The 18,807-nt window shown below is 42.9% G+C and overlaps 1 protein-coding gene across 4 annotated transcripts in view; it reads right to left on the reverse strand.

The window, feature by feature from the left end:
* CEP85L (centrosomal protein 85 like) overlaps window positions 1-18,807 on the reverse strand; it is a 315,053-nt gene that overhangs the window by 250,763 nt on the left and 45,483 nt on the right. The window contains exon 1 of one of the 4 annotated variants that reach the window (XM_043542848.1): window positions 124-490. The exons of 1 other annotated variant lie outside the window; for it this stretch is intronic. In XM_043542848.1, coding sequence (XP_043398783.1) covers window positions 124-187 — 64 coding nt within the window. In that variant the 5' untranslated portion in view covers window positions 188-490. Of the gene's footprint in view, window positions 1-123; window positions 491-18,807 lie in introns of those variants that run through there. 2 more of the 4 variants (XM_043542845.1, XM_037894695.2) reach the window with 2 other exon arrangements.

Here is an 18,807-nt window from a genome sequence, read left to right on the forward strand (position 1 = left end):
TGTCCCCAGGCAGCGCGGCGTTCCCGCTGGACAGGGGCCGCCCAGGAAGGGAGCGGGGCAGGGGGAGGCAGGGTCCCGGCCGGAGGGAGGCAGGGATGGATGCGCGGCGGGCGGGCTCCTTACCGGCTTTGTAGCTGCGCAAGCCGCCGCCGTCCCCGAGCTCAGGGAGAATCCCGCTGCCCCACATGGTGCCGGGCCCCGAGCCCAGCAGCACCGCGAGCTTCCCCGCCTTGCGCCGCGGGGCCCGGCCAGCCGCGGGCGGACGCGGCCGGGCAGGCGGGGCGAAGGCGCCAGGCGCTGCGGCCGGGCGGTTACCGGGCTGCTGTGGCCGCGCTGTCTCCCCGCTCCGGCCCGGGGGCAGCCGCGGCCATGGCGCGGGCGGGGCTCGGGCTCGCGCCGCCTCCTCGCGGGGCGCAGCAGCGGCTGGAGCAGCGGGGACAAAACTTGCTTTATGCCGGGGCCGCCGCCGCCGCCGCCTCCTCCTGCGCGGCCGGCAGCGGGGCGGGGCCAGGGGCGGGAGCCCAGCAGATGCTGCCGCGTCTCGGGCGCGGAGCCGCTCGCCGAGCCCGGCCCAGGGGGAGGGGGCGCCGGCGGAGCAGCCCAGCGGCCGCGGGGAGTCCTGCGCCCATCGACTGGGGGGCTGGGGCTGTGTCCGCCCCTCCCAGCTGGTACCCCGCCCCCGCCAATACATATCTGCCCCTCTAGCTTTCCCCGCCTAGGATACCCGCTGTAGCCACTCAGCTACCCCTTATCTCCTCTCTGTGCCTTCCCCCATGTCCACTGCTGGATTTCATATCTGCAGCCTGGGAGCCTTAAAATCCCAGCTGCGTTTCATGGAGCGGTTGTCTTTTTGTTTTTTACAAGACCTCAAAATTATTCAATTTAATTTACCTTAGAGGACAAAGAGAACTGGGAGAATCCAGGACTGTATATTCCCAATCCTTCCTCCCACTCCCCAAGCATTTCCACTGCCTTCTGCCCCAAAGATCCCATCTATATTCCTCACATAGTTAATACAGGATCAGGGAGAATTAAAAGGACAGCCGCATGGGTGAAATCTGAATACAGAGGGATCTGAAAACTGATTCCCTCCTGTAACTTCCCAAACTAGTTACCAGAAGAACCTTGCCAGGTGCATAGAGAGAGTAGCAGTAAAAATTTGGGATGATAGTGGGAGAGGCTAATGACTCATTTGCAGTGTGAGGGTGCACCAATGTATCAGACATTGCCTTTGTCACTCCTTGAGCCCCCTTCCACCTACAGCTAATACAGGCAGACCTGTAACCCCTCCAAAAAGTCCACCATGACTAGCTACTGCCCAGCACAAAGCAGAGGAGCCTACATCTCCTCCCTACTACCTAATATCATGTATAAATAACAATAAATGTACAGAAAAAGGATCTGTGTTATGATGACAAGAACCTACGTTGGGTTCATTCACAAGCTTGCACTAGAAAGACATTTCAGCTGCCAAATGAAAGAAAGCTACAATATTCACAATACACTTGAATCCAACCCCTAAACACTTAGAAGAGTTTATGATAATAATACATGATTACCATCTACTTTTCTGCTTCAAATAGCAGAAGAAAAAAAGATGAAGAGCAATAAGAATTGCAACTAATTTGTATTTATTTTAAGAACACTAAAGAGGCCCTCACAAAAATCGCTAAGTACCCTAACAATCACAAATTATGACCATCCAGCAGAAAAAAAATGCAAATAATGAATTAGCTCTCCCTGAAATAAATCAAAAAAAGGGAAACAGCTACGTCCCCAGAACACAGCTTCTGCCTGCCCCCAAACCCCTGTCAGAATTCTTCACCAACTGGTTGGCATATTCATTCCATTGTTATTGGTTTGCAGGAGATGTTAGAGTAACTGTGTCTCAGTTGGCCCTTCTTTAAATGTACCTCTGGAAAAAAATTTAACCTGACCTCCAACGGAAATACATGTCAATAAATAAGGATGCATAGATTGTGGCTGAGAAAAAATATTTTGCTAAAACCAGTGTACATGCTTTATTGTACCCATTCTCACAACAGTAGACCACTACAATCCAGACAATGGAAGTGACGGATTCAGACGCTATACCCTGTGATGAGCACAGTATAAACGCGTAGTAGCCTAAACAAAGGGTCAGATCGAACGCTACAGTATGTATTCATTGGAGACATTCAAGCAAGCAACAAACCCTGTCCTTATGTAACTTCTTGCTGATCCAGTGAATTGTTTGTTTGTTTTTAAATGGTAAGCTGATTAACACAAATTATCTTTTATTTTCTTATTTTAACCCATTATGGGGAATCTAATGGTTATAGATTGGACTTCAGCAAAAACACATTGATCTATCTCTCTAGGTGTCTGTAATGCATGTATCACAAAATAGTTTCTAAGCATTCATTCTAGGTAGAGGCTTCTGGGCAAGTGTACATTGGCTAACAAACAACAGATAGAATCACAGAAATGTAGGACTGAAAGGGACTTCATTAGGTCACCTACTCCAGTCCATTGCACTGAGGCAGGTCTAAGTATTATCTAGACCCTCCCTGGCAGGTCTTTGTCTAACCTGTTCTCTAAAACCTCCAGAGAGGGAGGTTCCACAATCTCCTTAGGTAGTTTTGTTCCAGTGCTTAAGTACCCTTACAGTTAGGAAGTTTTTCCTCATGTCTAACCTAAAATCTTCCATGTTGCAATTTAAGCCCATTACCTGTTGTCCGTCCTCAATGGTTAAGGAGAACAATTTAATCACTCTCCTCTTTATAAGCGCCTTTTATGCGCTGGAAGACTGTTATGTCCTCCCTCAGTCTTCTCTTCTCCAGACTAAACAAACCCATTTTTTTAAGTCTTTCCTCATAGGTCATATTTTGTAGACCTTTAATCATTTTTTGTTGCTCTCCTTTGGACTGTCTCCACTGGAAGAATTACTTCTCATGTCTTGCTTACAACACTCTTGTTAATATATCCCAGAATGATGTTCGGTTTTTTTCCAAGAGTATTATATTGGTGACTCATACTTTGTTTGTGATCCACTATAACCCCCAGATCCTTTTCTGCAGTACTCCTTCCTAGGAAGTCATTTCCATTTTGTATTTGTGCAATTGATTATTCTTTCCTAAGTGAATACTTCACATTTGGCCTTATTGAATTTCATCCTCTTTATTTCAGACCATTTCTCCAGTTTGTCCAGATCATTTTGAATTCTCATCCTGTCCTCCAAAGTGCTTGCAATCCCTCCCAGTATGGTACCATATGCAAACTTTACAAGTGTACTCTCTATGCCATTATCCAAATCATTTAAAGTGCAAATACTAAAATTGGCAGATGTCTAACTCAAAAAGAACTCCTGAATACACTCAAATCACCTCCCTTCAGTAAAGTTCTGAGTGATACAATACTGATAAGCTTTGCAGCCTTGAAAGGCAACAAACTTGGGTTTGGGCAGATCTATGAGGGAAGCTAAATCCTGGACCTACCATCAAACCATAAGAATGTCCTATCTCCCACCCCTAGCCTTACTCCTGTGTTCAAGTCAAAGGACAGTTACAAGAGCATTATAGGTAATCTTAAATGTTGGGATGGTGCATAAGTAGCAAGCTGCTTTCTAATACATACAAGACCCAAAATTATGCAGTGGCACTGATTCAAATGCTCTTAAAAGACTTTTCTACATACTGCCTTTGAGAGAACAACTAATGTTTTTATCTGTATGTTCTGTACTTTGGTTCAGCACTTGTACTTAACTCAGTTAGAAGAAGGCAACGTGGGTTTTAAACAGGCTATTTTTTTTAACATCAAGTAAAGACTGTGGAAGAAAAATCTCCCATAGGAGAAGAAAGATACCAAACTGGAGTGAAGCTTGAAAGTTTCTGACCCTACAACACAATACAGAGGCCCAAAGACTTTTTGACCAGGTGGAAATATGACTGGGAAAAGGTGTGATGTCCGTTCTTTCATATCATGACATATGTATAAGGTGCTTTTGTGAATCTGTTATTTACTTCCCTTTAACAGTAGCTTCTCAGAATCCTGAGCAGATCATAGAAAAGGAGCTGTAAGAAGGAATAGTAAAGGTGGTACAAGACACACCACTGGATTGACTTCATTCACTTCAGTCGGAGTTTGAGTATTAGGCTCAAAGTGTTTTCCCATGTTTTGAGGTATCTGAGTTGGTGCATCTGTACTTTTTTTTCTTGGTGTGTGAGGGGGAAACAGTATAATTGTACATATTTGGAATTAAGCATTAACCTGCTATCACCTGAGTCATTAGGATCCTTTTGACAACATTCTGATTTATAGTCACTGAATTTAATTACCAGTGCCTCTTTTACTACTTATCTGAGAATATCAGTCTAGAAACTAAGCCAAATTAAAGTCAGTGCATAGATTTCGCTCCGTAATCCATTACTCACTCCCTAATAAAGTCTGTTTTCCTCTTTGCTGCATACACACAGTCCTGGATACTCTGTACCATAATACAAGGTCTCAAAATAAATTATTTTTTTAAGTTCTCAAAAACTTCATAGAAAACCTATGCTGCTAAATTGATTGAACCTCCTGCAGAGGGGAGGCTGAGTTAGTTAATGCGGTTAAAGCCAGCATGAACTCCCACACAGATTTCAGCTTGGAAATGTTTGGAGTCTTCAGGACACTATGCCATTAAGTAGGGATGCATCCCAACTCCCCTCATTCTTAGCAGGCCCATCCCCATCATCCCACATAGCCATAACTGCAGAGCTCATGGGCTAGAAGGAGAATATGCTGTGTGGGCTCTGGTATGTTTATTTTCATTTGCTCCTCTGTATATCTCACAGGGCCTGTCCATGCAAGGATAAATGTGGCCTTTTTAAAAACATGTTTGTTAATACATTAAAACTTACTGTAGACAGGGAAAGTTGTATTGATCAGCTAATACATGTTATAGTGGGGACCTTATGCTCCCTCCTTGGTTACAAAACAATCAGCTGATATGTTAAAATACCCCTTGCGCTGTCTATAGTAAGTTTTTAAAATGAGTTAGCTAACACCTATTAAGAAGACCCATTTCTTCTAGTGAACATAGGCCCACAGAGGGTGCTTGGGACCAAAGGTAGAATAGCATTTTTTTTAAAAATGCTACTGTTTGCCAGAAGCTGGGAATGGGCAACAGGGGATGGATCACTTTATGATTAACTGTTCTGTTCATTCCCTCTGAAGCACCTGGCATTGGCCACTGTAGGAAGACAGGATACTGGGCTAGATGGACCTTTGGTCTGACCCAATATGGCCATTCTTATGTGCTTATGTACCATGAAGACTTTTGTTTGCTAGATTACAACATACTATTGCTTCAAGTAAAATACCAATCCATATTATATTTAGGTCAACTAAAATATTCCTGGTTTCAGAGTAGCAGCCGTGTTAGTCTGTATCCGCAAAAAGAAAAGGAGGACTTGTGGCACCTTAGAGACTAAAAAATTTGAGCATAAGCTATTGTGAACTACAGCTCACTTCATCAGATGCCACAAGTCCTCCTAAAATATTCTTGTTTCATTTCCCAGCTTGCTTGACAATGGTGCTGTAGGGAAAAGTTGTACATTTCTATCTTAAAATGTAAAATCTAAATAAAATGTTAAAAAAAGCATAAAGCAGTTTAATGACCAGCACTTTGTCAGTTTCTAAAAGCCTAAAATCCACATCTGGATTTTTGCACATCCCAAAGTATCAGAATTCAGATCTAGGGTTTTGGGACCATCTATAGATTTTAACTTTTGTCTTCACATTTTTTGTTTCTCTAAGGAATAAAATATAGAGCAGTATTATAAAGGGGCTCCAGCCTTGAACTCCCATTAAATTCAGTTAAAATTTTGCCTACCTCAGGGTTGCCCTGAGTGCAGTTTATTCACCAACTCAAGTGGAGTATAAAACAATATGTGTAATGAGTGTGAAAGAAAAAGATGTAACCCTATTACTGACTTATGTAGGGGTGGAAGCAGGCCCAGTCCAAGTATAATTGTTGTGGAATGTACTGCTACAGACAATGAATGGGCCTGACTTCTTATGATCTGGAACTGAAAACCTCCTCCCTACCCCTGCTCCAGGATTTTGTGACCAAAAACCTCCTCCTTTGTGGCAGAAAACAAGAGAAACAATCGTAGAAAACAACAGTGAAGTGCTGGTGCTAAGGAGATGTTACTCCACTAATATCGTATTAAACTGATTTGTAAGTGGATTCACACATCCCATACTTGATTTTTTTTCCTGAATAGAGACAGAATGTTATAAAACTGTCAAACTGCAATCTGACAAGTAACAGCAGCACTTTTCTTTTAGTAAAACCCTTCATCTGCTGTGCATTAATTCTACATACTTGCTTCCAAATCCAATAGAATTATCTTCTTTAACAAGCCAATGCTAAATACCTAGCTATTGTTCAACCAGAATACAGATTATTTCTAGTATTGTATTAGGCCGTGAAACTCCTTTATATTCTGTCAAAAGCGACAGACAGCACTATTTCTGCAAAAAGTCTATACTGGGAATGATTGACATTAAAATGACAATTTGTTTTTCTATTCCTCAGTTACTTCTTTTCTGTGTTTTTCTATGAGAGCAATACAGCGGTGCACAGACAATCCAGGAAGTTTTTGGACAATGTAGGGGACAATTTCCTGGTGCAAGTACTGGAGGAACCAACTAGGGGCAGAGCTCTTCTTGACCTGCTGCTCACAAACCGGGAAGAATTAGTAGGGGAAGCAAAAGTGGATGGGAACCTGGGAGGTAGTGACCATGACATGGTCAAGCTCAGGATCCTGACACAAGGAAGAAAGGAAAGCAGCAGAATACAGACCCTGGACTTCAGAAAAGCAGACTTTGACTCCCTCAGGGAGCTGATGGGCAAGATCTCCTAGGAGAATAACATGAGGGGGAAAGGAGTCCAGGAGAGCTGGCTGTATTTTAAAGAATCCTTATTGAGGTTACAGGGACAAACCACCCCGATGTGTAGAAAGAATAGTAAATATGGCAGGCGACCGGCTTGGCTTAACAGTGAAATCCTTGCTGATCTTAAATACAAAAAAGAAGCTTACAAGAAGTGGAAGATTGGACAAATGACCAGGGATGAGTATAAAAATATTGCTCGGGCATGCAGGAGTGAAATCAGGAAGGCCAAATCACACCTGGAGTTGCAGCTAACAAGAGATGTTAAGAGTAACAAGAAGGGTTTCTTCAGGTATGTTGGCAACAAGAAGTCAGTCAAGGAAAGTGTGGGCCCCTTACTGAATGAGGGAGGCAACCTAGTGAAAGAGGATGTGGAAAAAGCTAATGTACTCAATGCTTTTTTTGCCTCTGTCTTCACAAACAAGGTCAGCTCCCAGACTACTGCACTGGGCAGCACAGCCTGGGGAGGAGGTGACCAGCCCTCTGTGGAGAAAGAAGTGGTTCGGGACTATTTAGAAAAGCTGGACATGCACAAGTCCCTGGGGCCGGATGTGTTGCATCCGAGAGTGCTAAAGGAGTTGGCGGATGTGATTGCAGAGCCATTGGCCATTATCTCTGAAAACTCATGGCGATCGGGGGAGGTCCCGGACAACTGGAAAAAGGCTAATGTAGTGCCCATCTTTAAAAAAAGGGAAGAAGGAGGATCCTGGGAACTACAGGCCAGTCAGCCTCACCTCAGTCCCTGGAAAAATCATGGAGCAGGTCCTCAAGGAATCAATTCTGAAGCACGTAGAGGAGAGGAAAGTGATCAGGAACAGTCAGCATGGATTCACCAAAGACAAGTCATGCCTGACTAATCTAATAGCCTTCTATGACGAGATAACTGGCTCTGTGGATGAAGGGAAAGCAGTGGACATGTTGTTCCTTGACTTTAACAAAACTTTTGACACGGTCTCCCACAGTATTCTTGCCAGCAAGTTAAAGAAGTATGGGCTGGATGAATGGACTATAAGGTGGATAGAAAGCTGGCTAGATTGTCAGGCTCAACGGGTAGTGATCAATGGCTCCATGTCTAGTTGGCAGCTGGTATCAAGTGAGTGCCCCAAGGCTCGGTCCTGGGGCCGGTTTTGTTCAATATCTTCATTAATGATCTGGAGGATGGTGTGGATTGCACCCTCAGCAAGTTTGCAGATGACACTAAACTAGGAGGAGAGGTAAATACGCTGGAGGGTAGGGATAGGATACAGAGGGACCTAGACAAATTGGAGGATTGGGCCAAAAGAAATCTGATGAAGTTCAACAAGGATAAGTGCAGAGTCCTGCACTTAGGACGGAAGAATCCAATGCACCGCTACAGACAAGGGACCGAATGGCTAGGCAGCAGTTCTGCAGAAAAGGACCTAGGGGTTACAGTGGACAAGAAGCTGGATATGAGTCAACAGTGTGCCCTGGTTGCCAAGAAGGCCAATGGCATTCTGGGATGTATAAGTAGGGGCATTGCCAGCAGATCGAGGGATGTGATCGTTCCCCTCTATTCGACATTGGTGAGGCCTCATCTGGAGTACTGTGTCCAGTTTTGGGCCCCACACTACAAGAAGGATGTGGAAAAATTGGAAAGAGTCCAGCGGAGGGCAACAAAAATAATTAGGGGACTGGACCACATGACTTATGAGGAGAGGCTGAGGGAACTGGGGATGTTTAGTCTACGGAAGAGAAGAATGAGGGGGGATTTGATAGCTGCTTTCAACTACCTGAAAGGGGGTTCCAAAGAGGATGGCTCTAGACTGTTCTCGGTGGTAGCAGATGACAGAACAAGGAGTAATGGTCTCAAGTTGCAGTGGGGGAGATATAGGTTGGATATTAGGAAAAACTTTTTCACTAGGAGGGTGGTGAAACACTGGAATGTGTTACCTAGGGAGGTGGTGGAATCTCCTTCCTTAGAAGTTTTTAAGGTCAGGCTTGACAAAGCCCTGGCTGGGATGATTTAATTGGGGATCGGTCCTGCTTTGAGCAGGGGATTGGACTAGATGACCTCCTGAGGTCCCTTCCAACCCTGATATTCTATGATTCTATGTGAACAACATAAGTTTTTCCCCCCAAGAGTACAACTTTCTCAAGTGGACTATTTGAGTAGTGTACAAAATTTTAAGTCTGACCTTCACACCATCATAGAAACCCAAAAGCAAATTATTTCTGGTTTAGAGAAAAGTGATTCAAATACAAAGTGATATATTTAACCCAGTACAGGTGGGATTATAATTAAAAACAAACTAGCTCACCCAGTAAACACATCCCAACAGAAATAAACAGAGATTGGCCTGTGAAAGGCTGAATCACTCCACTGGGTCCACTCTGTGTGCTGTACTGCACCAACAGCAAGCTGCATCAACCCATATTGACAAAATGTGCATTGTGGAAAAAGGTGTTTACATAATTGTTCTGACTTTTTCTATAAGGAAATTGAACTGGATATCTTACATATTGTTACCCCTATTTAAACCCAAGCACCTACTTGAAGTTTGGGGCTTTGAAGGTAGTTGCAATTGGGAGAAGAAATTGACAATTGAGTCTGGTATTTTCTTTGATGCAATCTTTTTTTATTTACAAGGAATGTACAAAGTCCTGCTTCTCTGAATGTAAGAGGAACCACAACCAGGGGATAGTATCTTGCTTGTGGGCCCTAGCCTCTTTAGCCAGCACCAGACCCAGGCTTCTCTTAGGGTCACATCGTGCTTCCAGGCTCCTGCTTGGCTTAATTTCTTGCTTTTCCTTAATTTAGGTTGATGTAGAAATCAATCAGGGGTGAGACAAATCCACATCCCTGAGCTCAATAGCTGTGGCAACCTAACCTCCAGTGTAGACACTGCTAGGTTGATGGAAGATTGCTTCCACTGACTAGCTACCATCATTTAGGAAAATGATGTTATTACAGTGATGGAAAAAACCCTTCCATCACTCTAGGCTGCATCTTCACTCGGAGGTTATGCCAGCACTCCTATGGCACTGTATATATGCCACTATAGTCCCAATAGACATACCCTCAGTCTCTCAATTTCTTGTCTGTCCCCCTTCCAATTCTCCCTTTCAACCCCCACTACTTGTCTTTTTCACAGACACACCCTCCTGGTCAGAACAATAACTAGTAGACCTCCCCTACCCATACCATTCTGATTTCTGGGCAGAATCTATTAGGCCTTCTTTTAGATGGGGCCCCTTAACTGTCTCTCATAACTATTTTTAAGTGAAGGGCATGTTCACACATCAGTTTCAATGAGGTTTTAACTCAATCCATAACAAGATTTAACTCAGCTCATAACAGTATGAAAAACACAAATATATTGGACCTATCTATTTGTGTCAAAGCAGCTAACAGAATGTTAGGAACCATTAAAAAAGGGATAGTTAAAATACAGACAATATAATGCCCCAATATAAATCCATGGTACACCCACACCTGGAATACTGCATGCAGTTCTGGTCGCCCCATCTCAAAAAAAGATATATTAGAAATGCAAAAGGTACAGAGAAGGGCAACAAAAATGATTTTGGGTACGGAACAGCTTCCATATGAGGAGAGATTAAAAAGACGAACTGTTCAGCTTGCAAAAGAGACAACAAAGGGGAAGATATGATAGAGGTCTATAAAATCATTAACAGTGTGGAAAAAGTGAATAAGGAAGCATTATTTACCCTTCACATAACACAAGGACCAGGGGTCACCCAATGAAATTAATAGGCAGCAGTTTTAAACACACAAAAGGAAATACTTCTTCACACAATGCACAGCCAACCTGTGGAACTTATTGTCAGAGGATGTTGTGAAGGCCAAAATTATACCTGCATTCAAAAAAAAAGAATTAGTAAGTTCATTGATGGACTTATCCTCTGTGACTATTAGCCAAGATGGTCAGGCATGCAACCCCATGTTCTGGGTGTCCCTAAGCTTCTGAGTGTCAGATGCTGGGACTGCCCGACAGGGGATGGATCACTTGATGATTGTCCTTTGAAGCATCTGGTATTGGCCACTGTCGGAAGACAGGATACTGGGCTAGAAGGACCTTTGGTCTGACTCAGTGTGGACATTCTTATGGCCTAGTTCTCCTTTGCCCTTCATCTTATGTAGTCATTTACACCAGTACAAATTGGGTATAAAAATTCAGAATTTCCATGTTGCCAGAGCTCAGGATTTGTCAGTAGTGACACAATATTTGGTGTTTTTCTTAAACTCCCAGAATCAGGTTATTAGATAGGAATCTCAGATTTCAGGTTCTCTAGGTTTTTTTTTTTTTTAGTAACTTTCTAGTTCTCATGGTTGCAGAAAAAACCTTGAAAATGTGAACCTTAAAAGCATTGCCAGAAAACAAATAAAAAATAAAAAAAACACCTTTGGATTCTAAGTCACAAGATTTTAGATTCAGTCTAAACGGAATTCCAGTGTCATGAATTCAAACATTACATGGAAAAATATTTAAGTAACAGGCTCATGGGCTTTATGACAGGAGCATTGGTACTGCAAGACAAGGGAGAATGTGTTTGCTTTAGAATGAGGAGTCTCGATCGGGAAAGTAATTAGTACAGCTGGTCAGGAATTTCCCATCAAATGTATCCTATTTTTGATGTCTCTGACTCAAGGAATATTTCCAACACACCTCTGAACAGCATACTAACCCACAGAGACTTTCCTACCAACACTACAAAAAGAAGAATTCTGGGTGGACTCCTCCTGAAGGTCAAAACTACTGACTGGACTTCTACACAGAGTGCTTCCACCGACATGCACGGGCTGAAATTGTGGAAAAGCAGCATCACTTGCCCCATAACCTCAGCCATGCAGAACACAATGCCATCCACAGCCTCAGAAACAACTCTGACATCATAATCAAAAAGGCTGACAAAGGAGGTACTGTCGTCGTCATGAATAGGTCGGAATATGAACAAGAGGCTGCTAGGCAGCTCTCTAACACCACATTCTACAAGCCATTACCCTCTGATCCCACTGAGGGTTACCAAAAGCAACTACAGCATCTGCTCAAGAAACACCCTGAAAAAGCACAAGAACAAATCTTCACAGACACACCCCTCCCCGACCAGGGGTATTCTATCTGCTACCCAAGATCCATAAACCTGGATGCCCCATCATCTCAGGCATTGGCATCCTGACAGCAGGATTGTTTGGCTATGTAGACTCTCTCCTCAGGCCCTACGCTACCAGCACTCCCAGCTATCTTCGAGACACCACTGACTTCCTGAGGAAACTACAACCCATTGGTGATCTTCCAGAAAACACCTTCCTGGCCACTATAGATGTAGAAGCCCTCTACACCAACATTCCACACAAAGATGGACTACAAGCTGTCAGGAACAGTATCCCCGATAATATCATGGCAAACGTGGTGGCTAAACTTTGTTGTAATTTTGGTGGTTGTAATTTTGTACTCACCCATAACTATTTCACATTTGGGGACAATGTATACCTTCAAGTCAGCGGCACTGCTATGGGTACCCGCATGGCCCCACAGTATGCCAACATTTTTTATGGCGGACTTAGAACAACACTTCCTCAGCTCTCGTTCCCTAATGCCCCTACTCTACTTGCACTACATTGATGGCATCTTCATCATTTGGATCCATGGAAAAGAAGTCCTTGAGGAATTCCACCATGATTTCAACAATTTCCATCCCACCATCAACCTCAGCCTGGACCAGTCCACACAAGAGATCCACTTCATCGCTTATTAGCACTGTAGTGTCCACGGTCATATAACCACCACCCTATACCGGAAACCTGCTGACCGCTATACTTACCTACATGCCTCAAGCTTTCATCCAGACCACACCACATGATCCATTGTCTACAGCCAAGCTCTAAGATACGACCGCATTTGCTCCAACCCCTCAGACAGAGGCAAACACCTACAAGATCTCTATCAAGCATTCTTACAACTACAATACCCACCTGCGGAAGTGAAGAAACAGATTGACAGAGCCAGAAGAGTACCCAGAAGTCACCTACTACTGGACAGGCCCAACAAAGAAAGTAACAGAATGCCACTAGCCGTCACCTTCAGCCCCCAACTAAAACCTCTCCAATGCATCATCAAGGATCTACAACCTATCCTGAAGGACGACCCATCACTCTCACAGATCTTGGGAGACAGGCCAGTCCTTGCTTACAGACAGCCCCCCAACCTGAAGCAAATACTCACCAGCAACCACACAACAAAAACACTAACCCAGGAACCTATCCTTGCAACAAAGCCCGTTGCCAACTGTGCCCACATATCTATTCAGGGGACACCATCATAGGGCCTAATCACATCAGCCACATGATCAGAGGCTCGTTCACCTGCACATCTACCAATGTGATATATGCCATCATGTGCCAGCAATACCCCTCTGCCATGTACATTGGCCAAACCGGACAGTCTCTACCGAAAAAAATAAATTGACACAAATCAGTGGTCAAGAATTATAACATTCAAAAACTAGTTGGAGAACACGTCAATCTCCCTGGTCACTCGATTACAGACCTAAAAGTGGTAATACTACAACAAAAAAAGCTTCAAAAACCAACTCCAACGAGAAACTGCTGAATTGGAATTAATTTACAAACTGGACCCCATTAAATTAGGCTTGAATAAAGACTGGGAGTGGATGGGTCATTACACAAAGTAAAACTATTTTCCCATGCTTATTTTCCCCCCTACTGTTACTCACACCTTCTTGTCAACTGCTGGAAATGGGCCATCCTGATTATCACTACAAAAGGGTTTTTTCCCCTCTTGCTGATAATAGCTTACCTTAACTGATCACTCTCGTTATAGTGGGTATGGCAACACCCATTTTTTCATGTTCTGTGTGTGTCTGTGTGTGTGTGTGTGTATATCTATCTATCTTCCTACTGTATTTTCCACTGCATGCATCCGATGAAGTGGGTTTTAGCCCACAAAATCTTATGCTCAAATAAATTTGTAAGTCTCCAAGGTGCCACAAGTACTCCTCGTTCTTTCAACAGCAAGAAAATCCATATTTTGCAGATTTTTGATTTTATATTGGGCAAATCAAAACATATTTCATTTCAAGTCAGATGACCAAAAATGTTTAGATTCACTCACTCTATAAAGTATGGGGGGGTAGGGGGGCAGGGCCTATCTTACAGCACCCTCCTCCTATTGGCACAGGTTTTGCTTTTGCTGAGCCACTCACACCCTAGGATAAAACTCTGTCTGAGCTCTCTCTCAGAATCCAGGAAAGCAATTTCCAGTATGGTTAGTTGTTTTATTTTAACCCGCCTTAACAAAACAATCAAATCCTCTCAGACTTTTCCCTCAAAAGTCTTTGCAGGCTGAATAGTCCCTTCCCCAAATCTTTCCCTCGCACCAATAACTTCAGCAACCCAAAAGTCCCTGGTTCTTGCTTTTGTAATAAAGAACTACACAGTCTCCCTACTATCTATTCGGTTTCTGGAGCAATTCCTCTCTGCAGTAACTCTAGTAGCAGTCCATTGGGAGCACAGCCCCTTGGCTTTCTGGAGGGTGTTACAGGCTCCCCACTCCATTTCCTGCTGCAGGGGTGCTGGAACAATTTTTATTGTGGTGGAGCTGAGAGCCACTGAACCAACTATAAAGTCTGTATATAATGGAAACCATTTCAAGTTAATGGGTGCTGCAGCACTCCTAGTTTCAGCACCTATGTCCTGCTGCCTTCTTTTATAGGGATCAGCTACTTAAGTTTAGCTCTTTTCTCAGGTGCAGCAGGTGGGGTTAATCAGCAGCAGGCCTCTGATCCCAGAGGAATGGTATCCCTGATACCTTCACACACCACATTGAAACCTTTTGTTTTGGGTCACTTACTGTGACATTAATCTGGGTCCACCTGTGCTGCTGTATTACCTCAGGGGAGTTGTCATTCATATGCATTGTGGTCATGAGGCTCCCATAGTATACCATAGTGGTTCAACCAGAGATGAGACCACGGTGCCTCATAGGAGACGTAGTTCAGTCAGCTACCTTTGCCAACTGAGGAGAATGAAGCCATGAGACACACAAACTACAACTCTCACGAGGCACCACACCAGCCCAGGCGGACACAGTTCAATGTCAAACTGAGCCAAAACGAAACGTTTCAATTCTGGAATGTTATATGAAAAAATAAAAATTCTGATATTTCAGCTTTTTGCCCTGATTCAGGATGAAAACAGATGTTAATTTATCAGCGTTTCCTTGGGAGGTCAAAATTCTCATTTTTGACCAGCTCTAATCACTGGAAATGTTTGGATTTTAAATTGGATGAGATGCAGTATTACTTCTGCATGAGCTGGTTTGCATTTACTTCACACAGGTAAAAATGACTCACAAAAGGACAAGCCAATGGAGAGTGAGTGCCTTCATATTGCAAAACTCTGATGTTGCAAGTGCTCTACAAAAGGTGGAACCTCTGCACCCACATGGAACAACTTTCATATTAGGGGCTTAAAATAGCAAAGGCTAAGGGTTTAACATTTTGTATTTAAAATCTTGATTTTTAAAATCAAACCTACAGCACACACTTCCTGGTTTTATAAATTGAAACAGAGGATCAGATCATTAATCCGGTCAGTTGCTTTTCTGTTTCTGAGAGTGGACGTTAAGAGACGGAACGTGTTTTCTTTGTTCCACCCAAAACGGTCATAGAACTCTATGGACATTTGAGAGGCCAAGCAACACTAAGTGATCCTTCAGAGGAAGGCAAGAAAAATACCGTAATGCAGCTGGCAGGTATTATCATGTACTAATACATCAGAGTAGAAATTCTTTCTGAATGCCTGTCACTATCAGCTTTATAGCCTGAAGCATGGGGATTTGTTTACCCCAAACCTAGACAAAATAACTACAAATATTAGTCTGTTGACCTTAAAGACTAACATTTATTTGGGCATAAATTTTGTTAGTCTTTAAGGTGCCACCAGACTCCTCGTTGTTTTTGTGGATACAGACTAACACAGCTACCGCTCTGGTACAAATTTTAGTTGTCAGAGAGTTATCCAGCCACTTGTATTTGAGCCAAAACCAATCTTGCTGCATCACTGAAGTCAATGGAGCTTACACTAGCTCTGAATTTGACCTATTAACTCTGTTCTCTGTGGACAGTAAATTAAATGGGCCAATTACTGATTAGGAAGTATTTCCTTCAACTTGTTTTAAATATAAATGCCAGGAACTTTATCAAGTCTCCACCACAACTTGGTCTCGTATTACTGGACAATATAAAATGGAATGACAGATCAGTGTTTAATATGCCTTTCATAATCTTAAATACAGTAATGCAACCATATTGACTACTGATGTTACTTCTGATTTATACTGGTGTAACTGAGAGGAGAATCAGGCTCTACATGTGTCTATTACATTGAAAGAACGTATGGATTTGTGACCAAAAGGTAACACAAACTGATTTACGAGTGTCTAGTAGAGGGATCTGTGATGGCTCATAATAGATCAGAGACTTTAAGTCATTATTGGTGGGGATAGTTAGTTGTGTTAACATGGAGGTCTGAAATTCCTAAATGCTTTACCCACTTGCTGAAATTCCAGCAATATTATTAACTTAGCCATCATACTTTCAGGATAATAAATTTCATATGTATATTCAACCCCTTGTTCAGGCTCTCAGATAAGTCCAGTCTTTCATATATATATAAAAAAGAGAGAGGGGTCTTTCACATGAGATGTTAAAAAAAGGTCCTATCTACTCAAAGATCCCATAGTTCTTTGCCTAAGTGTAGGCATTTACCCAATATCCTTTCCATAATATCTCATTCCTTGTCCAACTTGTGCTGTTGTGCAATGGCCTGGTTTGTGCCTGAAATGATTATATGTATATGCTGATGGGCTAAATCCTCCAGACCTTTTTAGGTCAAAACCCACCACAGATCAGGATGCATAGTTCCCAAAACCTACCTTATTTTTTGCACAGAGGAACCACACTGGTCACTTTTCTCCACAGCATGGAAGGTACCCAGCAAAGGACAGGATTTTCTATTATTGAATACTTCTCTCTAGCCAGTCTTATTATCACTGAGACTGCAAAGCACAGTACTTATAACTTGAACTACACGTATGAATACTTCAGCCTTCTTAAAGCAACTTCAAAATAAATTGGTAAACAAATACAAATCCTCTAGACAGGCCCCATTTGTGTTTAGCCAAAACAAGGTATCTGACTATGACAAGCAAAATTAGGACTATAATATTCAGTGCTGCCTCACAGCCAACTGGATTTATCTCACCAGGCACAGGGGCTGTACACATGCTGTACACATACACCCAACAATATAATTATACTGCGTTGGTGCCGACTTGCTTGTTAAATTTAGCCAGGACAAGAGTGTGTTTATTAAAAGTAGACTGGTCTCTCAGTTGGCTGCAGAGCTGACTCTCCAGTATTCTACTTTTAACATATTGCTTAAGAGTTCTAATTGGGAAGAAAGCCTTTCTGATAAATTTGCTTCACAATCTGTGGCAAGACAATTTAAGATAAATATGAGAGAGAGAGAGAGAGAGAGAGAGAGAGAGAGAGAGAGAGAGAGAGAGATCAAACTACTAAACATCAAGGAATTATTTAATTAAAAGGAGGTAAAGCAAGAATGAAAAAAAATTGATGTCATTTCACTGCAAGTTTCAGTAAACTATTGCTAAGTTACCAAGGGGAAACATGGATCAATCCATATGAATATTAAATGTATTTCTGTGATGTCACAGGAAATCAAGATAAAATTCAACTGTAGGAAAGATTAAGATTTAAGGGGTTGAGGAATGTGACAGGGTGTATTTGGCCTTTGTGGCTCTCTACAGGAGGCCCCACAGTTCTATTACACGCCACCCCAGGAAGCATCAAAGTGACAGGAAAGGAGCAGCAAAGGTGGGTCTTCCAGGCCTGCCTAGTGAGGCCTCACAGAAGCAACAAATCAGAGTCCAGCAGGCTCAGATAAAAGGAGCTGCAGGGGAGTTCCCTTCTGGCCAAAAAGAACTTGAGGATTTGTTTTTAGCTGCATTTGTTTAAGCTCAGTTTGCAGGGAGAGAGAGAGGGCGCAAGCACCTCAGCCTTGAGTTAGGGGTAAAACTAAAAAAGGCCTGTTAGGATGAGCCCCAGTGAAGAAGTTGCAATGAAATGAAAGTGAGCAGGGCATAGCTGCTGTTTATATGGTCCCTAGGCTGGAACCTGGAGTAGTAAGCAAGCCTGGGTTCCCTTACTGGCTACAGTGGCATAAACCCGAAGAAGGAGACAGGACTTATTTGAGAGCCTGAACAAAGGGTTGAATTTAAAGGGCCCAGAGTGGGGCTGAAGACCCTAGCAAGAGCATCAGAACAGTTCACTTATTGGACTCTTTACTACCCCAGAAGGGGTTCATTTGGACTTTGTGACTTGGCTGGAGGGCCAAGCCATGGAAAACCCACCATGGTCAGCTGGCAGACTACAGAGTATGCTGCGGGGTGACAAAAGGATGGTGGTATCCCACCCAGCTGCTAAGAGGTGCTCAAGAGGTGAGTGCACCCATTACAAAGAAACACAGAAAAACGTTAAAAGTTGTAAGTGGAACTTAAACAGTAGGGAAATATCCTATCAATTCTAGGCATTGTAGAGCTCTCAGTTTTACATTGTTTGAATGGTGCTTTTTCACTCGGACATCCCAAATAAGGACATCTGAGTAAATCAATGCAAAGTGAAACGAAGGAATACTAATTCTTCCAATTAATGTGTATTGGTAGATACAGAAAAGATTTGATGGTTTCCTGTATTACTCGTTGAAAGGTCGAAAGTTAAGTTCTCTTCACCGCTATTGGCCTCTTTCCAGCAAGTGATTAGATTTTTATTTGATCTGCCTGAGAAAATCAGAGTATGGGAGCAGCA

This window comes from Chelonia mydas, chromosome 3 (genome assembly GCF_015237465.2).
Source record: "Chelonia mydas isolate rCheMyd1 chromosome 3, rCheMyd1.pri.v2, whole genome shotgun sequence".
NCBI lineage: Eukaryota > Metazoa > Chordata > Testudines > Cheloniidae > Chelonia > Chelonia mydas.